Below are 13,119 nucleotides of genomic sequence, written 5' to 3' on the forward strand. Positions count from 1 at the left end.
ATGTTCTATCAACCTGTACTGTCTAATATGGTAGCCACCAGCCACATGTAGCTACTAAGCTCTTAAAATGAAGTCTTAATTTTTATTTGTTTTAATTTATTTATTTTTTAATTTACGTCCAAGTTAGTTAGCATATAGTGCTATAATGATTTTAGGAGTAGATTCCAGTGATTCATCCCCCATGTATGACACCCAGTGCTCATCCCAACAGTGTCCTCCCTGATGCCCCTTACCCATTTATCCCATCTCCCCACCCACAACCCTCCAGCAACCCTGTTTGTTCTCTGTATTTAAGAGTCTTTTATATTTTGTCCCCCTCCCTGTTTTTATATTATTTTGCTTCCTTTCCCTTATGTTCATCTGTTTAGTATCTTAAATTCCTCATATGAGTGAAGTCATATGATATTTGTCTTTCTCTGACTAATTTTGCTTAACATGATACCCTCCAGTTCCATCCACATAGTTGCAAATGGCAAGATTTCATTCTTTTTGATTGCCAAGTAATACTCCATTGTTAATGTGTGTGTGTATGTGTATGTGTGTATATATATATATATATATATATATATATATATGTATATATATGCGTATATATACGTATATGTATGTGTATATATATATGTGTGTGTGTATATATATACACACACACATATATATATATGTGTATATATATATGTATACACACACACATATATATGTATATATATATGTATACACACACATATATATGTGTATATATGTATATATATATATATATATATATATATATATATATACATACACACACACACATACACACACATACACACACACCCCACATCTTCTTTATCCATTCATCCATTGATGGACATTTGGGCTCTTTCCATACTTTGGCTATTGTCGATAGCGCTGCTATAAACATTGGGGTGCATGTGCCCCTTTGAAACAGCATATCTGTATCCCTTGGATAAATACCTAGTAGTGCAATTGCTAGGTCGTAGGGTAGTTCCATTTTTAATTTTTTGAGGAACCTCCATACTGTTTTCCAGAGTGGCTGCACCAGTTTGCATTCCCACCAGCAGTGCAAAAGAGATCCTCCTACTCCACATCCTTGCCAACAACTGTTATTGCCTGAGTTGGTAATGTTAGCCATTCTGACAGTGTAAGGCGGTATCTCCTTGTGGTTTTGATTTGTATTTCCCTGATGATGAGTGATGTTGAGCATTTTTTCATGTGTCAATTGGCCATCTGGATGTATGAAGTGTCTATTCCTGTCTTTTGCCCATTTCTTCACTGGATTGTTTTTTGGGTGTTGAGTTTGATAAGTTCTTTAGAGATTTTGGATACTAACCCTTTATCTGATATGTAGTTTGCAAATATCTTCTCCCATTCCATCGGTTGCCTTTTAGTTTTGCTGATTGTTTCCTTCACTGTGCAGAAAATTTTTATTTTGATGAGGTCCCAATAGTTCATTTTTGCTTATGTTTCCCTTGCCTCTGGAGACATGTTGAGTAAGAAGTTGCTCCGGCCAAGGTCAAAGAGGTTTTTGCCTGCTTTCTCCTCAAGAATTTTGATGGCTTCCCATCTTACACTGAGGTCTTTCATCCATTTTGAGTTTATTTTTGTGTATGGTGTAAGAAAGTGGTCCAGGTTCATTCTTCTGCATGTTGCTGTCCAGTTTTCCCAGCACCATTTGCTAAAGAGACTGTCTTTGTTCCATTGGCTATTCTTTCCTGCTTTGTCAAAGATTAATTGGCCGTACATTTGTGAGTCCATTTCTGGGTTCTCAATTCTGTTCCATTGATCTGAGTGTCTGCTTTTATGCCAGTATCATACTGTCTTGATGATTACAGCTTTGTAATACATCTTGAAGTCTGCCTCCTGCTTTGGTTTTCTTTTTCAAGATTGCTTTGGCTATTCGGGGTCTCTTCTGGTTCCATACAAATTTTAGGATTATTTGTTCCAGCTCTGTAAAGAATGCAGGCATTATTTTGATAGGGATTACAGAGAATATGTAGATTGCTTAGGGTAGTATTGACATTTTAACAATATTTGTTCTTCCAACCCATGAGCATGGAATATTTTTCCACTTTTTTATGTCTTCTTCAATTTCTTTCATAAACTTTCTATAGTTTTCAGTTGATAAATTTTTTACTTCTTTGGTTAGGTTTATTCCTGAGTATTTTATGGTTTTTGGTGCAATGGTAAATGGGATCGATTCCTTGATTTCTCTTTCTGTTGCTTCATTATTGGTGTATAGGAATGCAACTGATTTCTGTGCATTGATTTCATATCCTGCAACTTTGCTGAATTCATGGATCAGTTCTAAGCAGTTTTTTGGTGGGATCTTTTGGGTTTTCCATATAGAGTACATGTTGTCTGCAAAGAGTGAAAGTTTGACTTCCTTCTTGCCAATTTAGATGTCTTTTATTCCTTTGTGTTATCTGATCGCTGAGGCTAGGACTTCCAACACTATGTTAAATAACAGTGGCGAGAGTGGACATCCCTGTTGTGTTCCTGAGCTTAGGGGGAAAGCTCTCAGTTTTTCCCCATTGTGGATGATATTAGCGTTGGGTCTTTCATATATGGCTTTTATAATCTTGAAGTATGATCCTTCTATCCCTAGTTTCTTGAGGGTTTTTATCAAGAAAGGATGCTGTATTTTGTCAAATGTTTTCTCTGCATCTATTGAGAGGATCATGTCCTTTCTTTTATTGATGCGATGTATCACATTGATTGTTTTGCAGATATTGAACCAGCCCTGCATCCCAGGTATAAATCCCACTTGGTCATGGTGAATAATTCTTTTAATGTATTGTTGGATCTGGTTGGCTAGTATCTTGTTGAGGATTTTTGTGTCCATGTTCATTAGGGAAATTGGTCTGTAGTTCTGCTTTTTAGTGGGGTCTTTGTCTGGTTTTGGAATGAATTTTAATTTTTAATTGAATGTTCATTTTATTTAATTTTGGTTAGCTTTAATTTAAATAGCCACATGTAGCTAAAGACTATCATATTGGACAGTGTGGTCTAGACCTTCTCTAGTCTGACGCTGACTGGCTCTAGGACTTGAGTGAGTGTTTAACCAGGACTCAAAGTTGGACATCTGGTCCCCACTGCAATCCCTTTTCCCCTCTAAGCTCAAACTGCATCTAGTGGCACCTTATCTTCTGCCTTCTCCTCAAAGCCACATTCTCTCAGCACCTCCACACCCTTCCACATCCCCCTCCCCAGTCCCACCCATGACTCCCACTGATGATTAAAAAATCCATTGGGGTGTGTTGTGGTGCATAATGGCTTCTGGTCTCTCCTTTCCCTGTAAGATTTATGCCTTAGGGCCTTAACCCACAGTGATGGCAGACTCCCTGGATATGTGGACACTGGAGGGGAAAAGGCAGAATCCCTCAGGGCCAGAGCTTTGGACCTCCCTCACACGTGACCAGGGACCCACCCTTGTTCTGCTGTTTCAGGGACGGCCCCACACCCTTGGGATGCCTTGACTAAGCAACCCAAAGCCATGCCAAGGGCTGATTCCCCTGGTTTCAGGTCCAGCCGGAAGTCTGCATTGCCAAGGCCACCCTGGCTGGCCTCACACATGGGGTGCACTCCTGGTCTGAGAAACCTTGCATGCATGATGAGGAGCTGTGGGAGCAGAGAACCACAGGGGCAGGAAGCTCTAGTCCCAGTGCTGCTCTAAACTCTCTGGGTGGCCCCAGCGTGTTAACCCTCCCAGCAAACCTCTGCTTCCTCCTCTAAAGGCAGGAGGTCTGAAAGAATAAACAATGAGAGTTACATTAAAAACACAAAATCCTCCAGAAATACTGACGAATGATTCTCAGCACTAAGGAAAAGCCTCCAACAGCCCCTGCTTCATGGGGGGGGTGAAGAGTAGAAACTGTGTATAACTCGGTAGCACGTTATGATGGCAACGCCCTAGTGGTATCAATAGCTGCAATCACTAACATTTATTCAGTGCCTTACGGTTTATTAAATATAATTCTATAAGGAGAAACTCCCCCTTTGTTTCTCAGAATAGCCTGGTTAGGAAGGTGGAAGAGGCAATATCTCCATTTTACAGATGAACTTCCTGACATTTAAGGAGCCGATGTGACTTGCACAGGGCCTTGTATCTAGTGAATGGTAAAACCAGGTCTGGGATGCAGGTTTATTGTCCAAAACTTTTATCAGTGAGAAGTCTTCTGGTGATGTGACCCTCCTTCCAACTTAATGCCAGCCAATAATAAACCTCAGATTCTTGTCAATACCCAGTCTCAGTTGGGGGAGACCACCCCAGATTCTAAGGCATACGGTTTGCTTTGCTAGGCCTTTTTTCTAGGCTTGTTTTGTCCTGCCAGAGCTATATTGTTGCTTGGTAGGCCCCTTGTGCTTTTGAAGAAGTTCCTATTAACTAAAAGAATGAGCAATACCATTAAGTAGCCAGCCCTATGTTTCTCGTTTCCTTGAATGGCCGGCAAGGCCAGGCAGCAAGCCTTCACTGAGAGTCTGGCCGCTTGGTCAGGACTCATGGTTTATACCTGTCCCTGACTCCCAGGCTCTTTGGAGCAACTGGTTTCTGGAATGTTCTTTCCCATCAAAGCCTGAGAATGTGACTTGTCAGTCCCACAGAGCCCTGCTCTTGCCCATCACTGGCATCTGGACTCAGGCCTGGGTTCGGGCAGGAGGCAAACGGACATCTCCTAACCTGGGTTCTTTTGGCCCACAGCTATTCAGAACCCTGACCCTGCCGTGTACCAGCTGAAAAGCCCTGAATCCAGTAACATCTCTGTCTGCCTGTTCACTGATTTTGATTCGGAAGTCAATGTGGAACCATCCACAGAGTCCGACATGATTAGATTGAAAAGTACTTCACTGGACATGAAGACTATGGATTCCAAGAGCAACGGGGCCCTGGCCTGGAGCAACAGCTTTGATTTGGGATGCAACAGTACCTTCAACTACACCTTCCACTCCAGCTCAGGTGAGTCAGCCTTGGTGCCTGTGCAAGCTGAGTCTCTTCACTTTGAGAGGCCTGGTTATTCCCGGAGTTCAAGTGGAGGGCATCTAAAAGCTGCTCTGACTGGTGGTCTCAGCCTCATCGATGGTCAGCAAAGCCCTACCCTCTTGTCACTGAGCACCAGCGAGGTCCATCCTGGCAGGTCGCAGGCTGTTGCAGGCAAAGAGCAGATGGGGAGAAGGTGGCAGGAAGGGCACTGGCTTCTCACCTGCCCTGAGTTCCTGCCTCCTTGCCTCTGCTCGGGCTGTTTGCCCCTGTTGCTGCTCTTCAGGCTCCAGTCCAATGCCTTTCTCCAAGATACCACCCCTTGTTTCTGTCTCTCTGCCAAAGGTCAAACCTCACCCAGTCATTTATTCATTCAACATTGATTGTGCCTGTACAATATGCCAGGTGCTGGAATGGAGGAGTAAATAAGTCAGATGAGGGGTGTGCCATGAGGAAGCTCCATTTTAGTTGGGAGAGACCATCCATCAGCAAGCAGAAATCTAGACAGCTTCAGATTGTAATATGTGCTTTAACTTGGGAGTTGAGGAAACAGCCAACTTTGGAACAAAAAGTCAGGAAAGGGCTCTCTAGAGAAATGCCCTGTGAGATGATATTTAAAGGATAAGAAAAGACCAGCCATTCCAAGGGCAAAGGAAGGATCCTATGCAGGCCTGAGGCAGGTGCACGGTGAGAAAAGGGGGAGAGCAGCAGGAAATGAGATGGAGGAAGTAGGGAAGGGTCACAACACAGGGCCTCCTAGGTCATGAGAGAACAGCCACCACTCTAAGTACAATGAGAAGCTATCGATTGGTTTTAAGCAGGAGAATGACATCCAATTTACTTTTTTTAAAAGAACACTCTGACTGCTGAGTGGAAAATGGATTGTAGGAACCAAGAGTGGAAGCAGAAAGGAGGCTATTGCAGCAGAGAGATGATGGAGGCCCAGACAGGGAGGCAGCAGGGGAAATGAGTGGCCAACACTATCTCAGATTTAAAGTTAGACCCAAGGAGGGGTGAGAAAGAAAGAGGAGATCAAGGAAGGCAGTTAGATTGTATGCCCAAGCAGTTGAGTCAGTGACAGAGCCATTTACTGAGATGGTGACAACAAAGGAACAAATTTAGAGTGCAGGGATCCAAACTTTGTGGGACACATGAAAACATCCACACTCCTTATAGCACTTGTCACTGTGTATGTCTTACTGCCTCTTTTCAGACACCAGACTGGAACTTACCCAAGGGCAGGGTCTGTGTCTGATGGCTCCTGTGGCCTTGTGTGTCATGTAATGTGTACTTTGCACGACCAGTGTTTGTTACGGGAATGGAGTGGTACCCGGAAGCTACGGTGTTGATCCCACCAATGCCAGGGGCTCTCCTAGCAGATGCCCATATGCAACAAGTTCCCTCCAGACATTTCCATGAGAGAATGTGGAAAGCCTATAGACAGACATTCATCTGCCCAAATCCATGGTCTGGGGTGGGAAAGTCAGCACACTCAACTCTAAGAAAATTTCTTTGTTTCTCCTTTTAGAATTTCCCTGTGATGCCAATGTGGTAGAGAAAGGCTTTGAAACAGGTAAGAGAGGGGTCTATCATGGCTTGAAATGCATCCATAATCACCCTGACTAGATAGGAGAGTTGGGAAGGAATATGTGGATCTAGAATGAAGGTAGGAGGAACAGGAACATTCTGGAATGCCCAGGCTCCTCTCACCATCTCTAATGTTCTTTTCCCCTCTAAGTACTTTCAGTATTACTAGACCCATGACTCACTCCTAGGCCTCTGTATTCCTTTCCCTTGCTCCACTGTCAGGAGAACCAAAGAGTTTCTCGGTGGCCCACCTATGATATTTCCCACTGGCTTACACAAAGGCCTGAACTAACCAGGTCACCCTAAGGACATTTTCTCTCTGTCTGCCTCCTTTCGAGAAAAGCAGCAGAACTCACACAGCAGTAGTCTTATCTCTCAGGATCCTCACCTCTCCTCACCACCTACCCTGGACCCATCCATTTCCATCTGAGCCGTTTTCATTGAATGGTCCCTCTTGGGGTCCAGACACCAGCTTCTCACTCAGGGGCCCAGATCCAAGGGATTACAGTGAGTTCTGAGCACCACCCCATCCCCACTCCTGAAGGATGCAGAAATAAAATAAACACTGAGCGCAGTTGGTGTTTTCCTTTTGAAAGGGAACCCTCTTAACCCTGGAGGAATGTACAAATATGCTTAGGAGGGGATGTGTACCCAAGTTCAAAGGGAGAGGTGGGCTAGGAGCTGAGGCTTTGGGGGAAATCGTGGGTAGGTCATAGGGGCTGTGTAGACACATCGGATGTACATGCTAATAATCTCTTGGTTTTGCAGATATGAACCTAAATTTCTACAACCTGCTAGTGATCGTGCTCCGCATTACCTTCCTGAAGGTGGTTGGCTTTAACCTGCTCATGACGCTGCGGCTGTGGTCCAGCTGAGGTGAGCAGGGATCTCCTGTGGGAATGCGGTCCGTGAGGGTCTTAGGGTGGGTCCCCAAGGTCAGAAAGCAAACCTCCCCCCAGGGTCTTGCTTTTAGGTCCTAAGGCTGGGCACACCGAACTCTTCTACTTTTTCCTGTTAGGGGTCCCTGTTGTTAATCACAATGGCCTGGATCACTGGTATAACACAGTACACTCCTCAGGTGACAACAGTTACCTCAGTTGAGCCTTGTCTCTCCCATGAATCACGAAGAATGGCTGTTATTGTCCTCACTTTGGAAGGAAGAAGTTGAGGCCAAGCAACATCAAGGGCCACCCACTAATTAGAGTCAAAGAATAAGAGAATCTCAGAACCCAGGCTCATTCGTACCCATGCCTTCCACTGTCCCCATTTCACTGCAAAACCTAGAGGGGTCCACAATTCCTTTCCTCATCTCCTCCACCCCCAATATGGTGGGAAGATATTATATTCCTAATACACCCTAATCCTGGCTAGCGTCTCCATACCCTTCTCTCCCAGTATCCCTGGTCATCCTACTGACAAGTGCATCCTGTTCCACCACCAGCAAAAAGAACTCCAGAGTCCATTAGAACTCTGCACATAGAAGCATCTCCATCACATCCCTAACTGTCTTGAGTCTGTCTCCTCGGTACCTAGCCTGACTTCTGCTCTTCCTTATCCCAGGTCGCCAAGAATGTGAGAGCCCAGCGCTCCCCTGCTCCTCCCACACCTTCTCCCCCTCTTCAAGAAGAGAGGCACACTCTCTGCCCCCATGGAGAAGAAGGTTCCCTCCACCTCTCTGGTCCCACTGGCAATGCCACTGACCGGACCCTAGCAGATATTTGTGATCAAGATGCTGAAGAGCTGCCAAACACCGCTGCCACCAGTCTGTCCCCTCATCGCTGCTTGTCACTGCCTGACACTCCCGGCAAAGGAGCTGCTGCTGTGGCCTCACCTGGCTGGGGAGAAACTCCCCGACCTTCCCCTGAGACTGCCCATATGTCCCCTGGATGAGGGATCCCCAGTGGGTCCTCTCAGGCTCTAGCTCCTGGAGAATGTTGTGAGGAGTTTATATATTTTAAATTATGTTCATAAAGGAAGAACACATCACACTTGTCCCCAAGATGTGAGGAAAATTATTATCTAGGCCCTGCTGTGCTGTGTATCTGAGCCACATTGTATATTCTGCTACCCATGACTTCATTAAAGGCGATTGAAAGAGCAGAGACTGTGTTTCTGTTTGACTGGGTTTGGTCAGGGTCGCTTTCGGCTTGCTCTTGATCACTGGCTCGGCAGAAAGAAACCAAGGCGTTCGTCCTAATGTCATTCAGAAAGCCTAACTCAACAAGTTGCTTAAGTCAACCTCTTCCTGGAACAACCTCTTAAAAATTCCACTTAGAAGGCTGTGCTGGGGGCCAGGCAAACCCACTTAAAAGTTTAGGTCCCTGCTCTTCCGTTTTCAGGCCACACCACTAGGCCACCCATAGCAGGAGGCCCGCATCCATGACTGGTAATGACTGGCAGTTGAAATTTGGCAGACGGGGACCACACAGCAAGTATCCCCAAAATGCCACCCACTGTCTCCTGCCTTCCGGGAACATTTCCTTTGCCTTTCCTTTCAGACTCGATTCCCACTGAAACGGTGCATTGCCCCCACAAATTCATGGCTTGGGACCACCCACCACTTGAATGCCTGGGTCCCAACCCAATGCCTCAACTTTGGGGTGCCCAGTCTAAGAGGAAAGGGGTGAAGATTAGCCAGACTTTCTATCCCCCCCCAACCCCGGATGTTAGAAATGGGTCCTCTCCCCTCAAGCCCAGGGACTCTGCCAAGGAGAGTGGATGTCTCAAGCTCTCACCTATAGGACAGAAGGTAGGGCTCCCTGGGGCCCCTGGGATTCTTCTGAGCCTTCTGCTACCTGAGTGCCTTTCCTGGGGTCATGGACACTTATGGGAACATCCCTCAGAGATTCAGCCATCCTCCTCACAATTACTGATGTCAAGCCCAGTGCTTACCAATTCCCAGGGGTAAGAAAGGGACCTATCCCCAGACACCTCTATGGTTCACCCATGTGTCTCTGGCCACACCAACCATTAATATACAAATCCTTCCAAGCTACAATTCAGGCCTGCTTCTTATCACAGGGATAGAGCCACCACTTCAAGAAGTGATTTAGGCATGTCCCTCTCCTCCATGAGCCCCAGGATCACCACCTATAAAATGTCATTTAGGACTAGAAGGCTGCCTGGAAGGAAGATCCATGGAAGCTCCATGCATCTCTGATTCTGTGGCCTCCATTCAGAACTAAGAACCATTGCCCATCTCCTGGCTAGCTTTACTGAGGGTAGTCACAGAATCCTCAGTTCTCTCGGAACCCCCTCATCTGCAGCCTGAATACAAGTCCCTTTAAAGATCATTGGAGGGAACATCGGCCGAGGAAATCTCATCCTGGCGGATCACTGTCACACATAGGACAGAGGCCACTTTGCCAAAAGTGAGATTCTGCCACCTGTGGGGAACTGAAAACTGCCTCCCCATGAATCTGACACGATGCCAGAGATCCCACCATTGGGAATTTCTTTTAATTAAAGGATTCTCCTCTCCATATTAAATGCAAATGCCCCTGGGAGGGTTAACAGAGCAAGACTTTATCAACCGTTAAAAACCTAAGGCAAATTCGTTTATTTTTTTTTCTCCCCTAAAGTAGTAATTCACTTTGGTCTGTATGCAAAAGACCCAGGCACAGGATGTGTGGGTGGCTGGAGAAGCAGCTCTGCTCCTGAGAGTTGGCGGCAAAGATGCTGAGGCTAAAGGAGACACAGGGGCTTCAGGGCAGGGGACCGGACAGAGAGACCCCTCCAAGAACCTGGGAGGAAGCCCAGAGTGAAGGAGGCCAAGGGAGCCTGTGGAGTCATGCCAGCCCTGGGCCCTCATCTGTCAGGGCTCTGAAGTCATGGACCCCTAAGGCCACCCAAGGACCTATGAGGTGATGGGCAGTGGCTGGGGATCCACTGAGACCCACAGAGAGAGCAGGGGCTCCTGGTTCCAGGCCCAGCCCAAGCCAAGGGTGACAACACCTCGGGCAGGTAGGAAGCCATCTGGAAAGCAGAGACATTTCTATCCCAAACCAGCGCTCCTCGATCCCAACAAGAACCCTCCCTCAAGTCTAAGGTGGTTACACCTAAAGCCACCTAGAGCCAAGTCAGGGGGCAGACCAGGAGCAAGCGGGTGTGCTGAGGGGGTGGTGCAGAGACTGTGCTCATCTTTATTCACTCAGCCCTCATGTCTGGCTGCAGGGCCCATCAAGGGTGTCAGAGGGAATTAAAGTAGGCTTATGAGATGGCCCAGATACAGGGTTCCTGTGCCCACTGGGAGGGTCAGTGCTGGGCCTAGGGTCACTGCAGCAGAGCCCCTCAGTGCAGTAAAGGACCAGGTGTTGCTCAGCCTGGCAGGAAGAGGCTGCCGAGGAAACCTAGAGACACAGTCATTACATCTATAGCAAGGCCCAGCCCTGAAGAGCCCCAGGCCCCATGAACAGGGACCAGTCTCAAGGAGAGGAGGCCACTGTTCATCCCACTAGGGAATATGTCACCAAGGCCAGTTGTGGAACGGATTCGTCTGGACAGACACCCTCCTGCCCCGAAGGCAGAAGAATGAACCAAATGACTTCTCAACCCCAGGCCTAAGATCCTAGAGAATTCTCTGACCCAGAGACCTACCCCTGAGTGTAAAACTGGAATCACTATCCTGTCAGGAGAAGGGCAGGCTACACAAGCATGTGCTTCAGGAACACCCTGAAGTGGGGTCTTCAACTCCAACAGAGGGACCCTCTGCCATGACCCACTGGCTGCTGGAGAAGCAGCCAACTGAGTCTTCAAGGATTATTCATCTTCTTGCTTTACCCATTAAAATCCAACCCCTCTGGGTCACCTGGGAAGCCTTAACAGGTATCACCTTAGTTATCAGGTAACATCTTGGCAAGAAAGTCCACTCAACTATGCACTCCTCAGGATGGGAAGTGTATCTTGTTCATCTGTGTGTCCGCAACACCTAGCACGGTTTCTGTCACACAAGAGACCCTTAACATACACATAACTAGCAAATGGACAAATACATAATTAGTGCCGTTTGGCATTGGGAGGGAAACCAAGTTGGTGGGGGAGGTGAGAGGAGCATAAGAGAAAGGGAAATGGAGATTAATAGAGGAGTTGGCCAGGTGAGCCACTATTTCACAGTTTTGCCAAGAGCTGAGAGTAACCTGTCAAGAACTATCAGGAAAAGCAAAACCTGAGTGATGGTCCATTGGCCAGTGAAGCCCCCAAGCAGGCAATCATCCAATAGTCTGGAGGGTGTTACTCTGGGAGAACACACAGGGAGCAGGGTAGGCAGAACCCCTGACACAGCCCAACCATTGTAAGGTCTGGGCCAGAAGGTCACATGACTGTTCCACCTCACTTTCCCCACGTGGCCTATCTTAAAACCACTTCTCCAGTCTACCTCCCTGGAGCAATGTGTGGGACAAAGGTCTCCTGACTGAGGACAGACCTGCAGGGAGTAAGCCAGGTAGGGACCCCGTGCTGTCATTCTGTTAATAAGTGCGCTGACTGGTGAGAAGCCTGCAGGACCACCTGAGCCCTGCCTTTGTATAAGGCCACCTGGTTTCCAGACCTCATTTCACCCAGGCACACACATGTATAAGGTTTCCTCTGAGGATCACGCCGGAGAGCTGTATTTTGAAATTAATAAACAGGTCAGACACTGAGTCAGTAGCCAGAAGTAGGACAGGAAGTGGAAAAAGTCTCCCACTTCCCTGCAGGTGTTTGGGGACTCAGGGCCTCCCCTCCCCATTTCCATGACGTCATGGTTGCCGAGAGGGCAAATGGGGCACCCTTTGAAGCTCTCCCGCAAAAGCCACATCCTCTGCAAACAGGAGTTAAAAATACTGAGTGTGAGATAGCATCGCCCCAGGCCACGTGCCGAGGCCAGGCGGGCTGGGCCGTTATACCGCCACCAACCGCAGGTGCGACAGGAGGACGGAGAGCTGGGAGGGGCGCGGAGCCGGGAGGGGACGGGACGGGGCGGGGGGAGGGCTGCTGGCGGGCAGCAGGCCAGGGAGGTGCTGCACACCCCGTTGCAGAGAAGCCTCCCCCGCCCGCCTCTGCCCCTCCTCTGAACCAAGCACTAAGATCAAACCTTGACCACACCTGATTAAACATTTGCTTAATACAGGGCCGGCCCTCAAGGCTTACGTCCAGCCCACCCTCCCTGGAGCCACATCTGGCCCCACACACAGCTGGAGCTGGTTGGTTCTCGGAAGAAGACCTTTACTCCAGGCCGAGGCTGAAGTGCTGGGTGATGGCCCTGACGGACATCTGCCTCTCGGAGACCAACAGCCCAGGATGCAGGAGACCAATAGGCAAGGAGCCTCAGAACTAAGACCAGAAACCGAGACGCAACGCAGGGCTTGGACGTCCCGCTCGGTGGTAGTGTCCCCCGCCGCCCACCTGGGGGCAGCAGCGCTCCACCAAAAAAGGCCTCTTTCCCTTAGTCTGCTTATTCTGAGGAAGGGAAGCCCCCCAAAACTTAGGAAAACCTCCTTCAGAAGAAAATAAAAGGGCAGGTGACTTTCATTCCGTGAACGGAGCCCCTGATCATTGCCAGTCGCTGCACGGGGCTCCAG

General features: G+C 47.7%; 1 gene segment (V, D, J or C); it reads left to right on the forward strand.

Annotated features, from left to right (window-relative positions):
- LOC132669389 (T-cell receptor alpha chain constant-like) overlaps positions 1–8,659 on the forward strand; it is a 52,555-nt gene extending 43,896 nt beyond the window's left edge. Inside the window, 4 exon segments of the C gene segment in view lie at positions 4,700–4,954; positions 6,504–6,548; positions 7,331–7,438; positions 8,123–8,659. Coding sequence covers positions 4,700–4,954; positions 6,504–6,548; positions 7,331–7,437 — 407 coding nt within the window.
- The last annotated feature ends 4,460 nt before the right edge of the window (positions 8,660–13,119 follow it).

The sequence above is a fragment of the Panthera onca genome, chromosome B3 (assembly GCF_046562875.1).
Source record: "Panthera onca isolate mPanOnc1 chromosome B3, mPanOnc1 haplotype 2, whole genome shotgun sequence".
Classification (NCBI taxonomy): Eukaryota; Metazoa; Chordata; class Mammalia; order Carnivora; family Felidae; genus Panthera; species Panthera onca.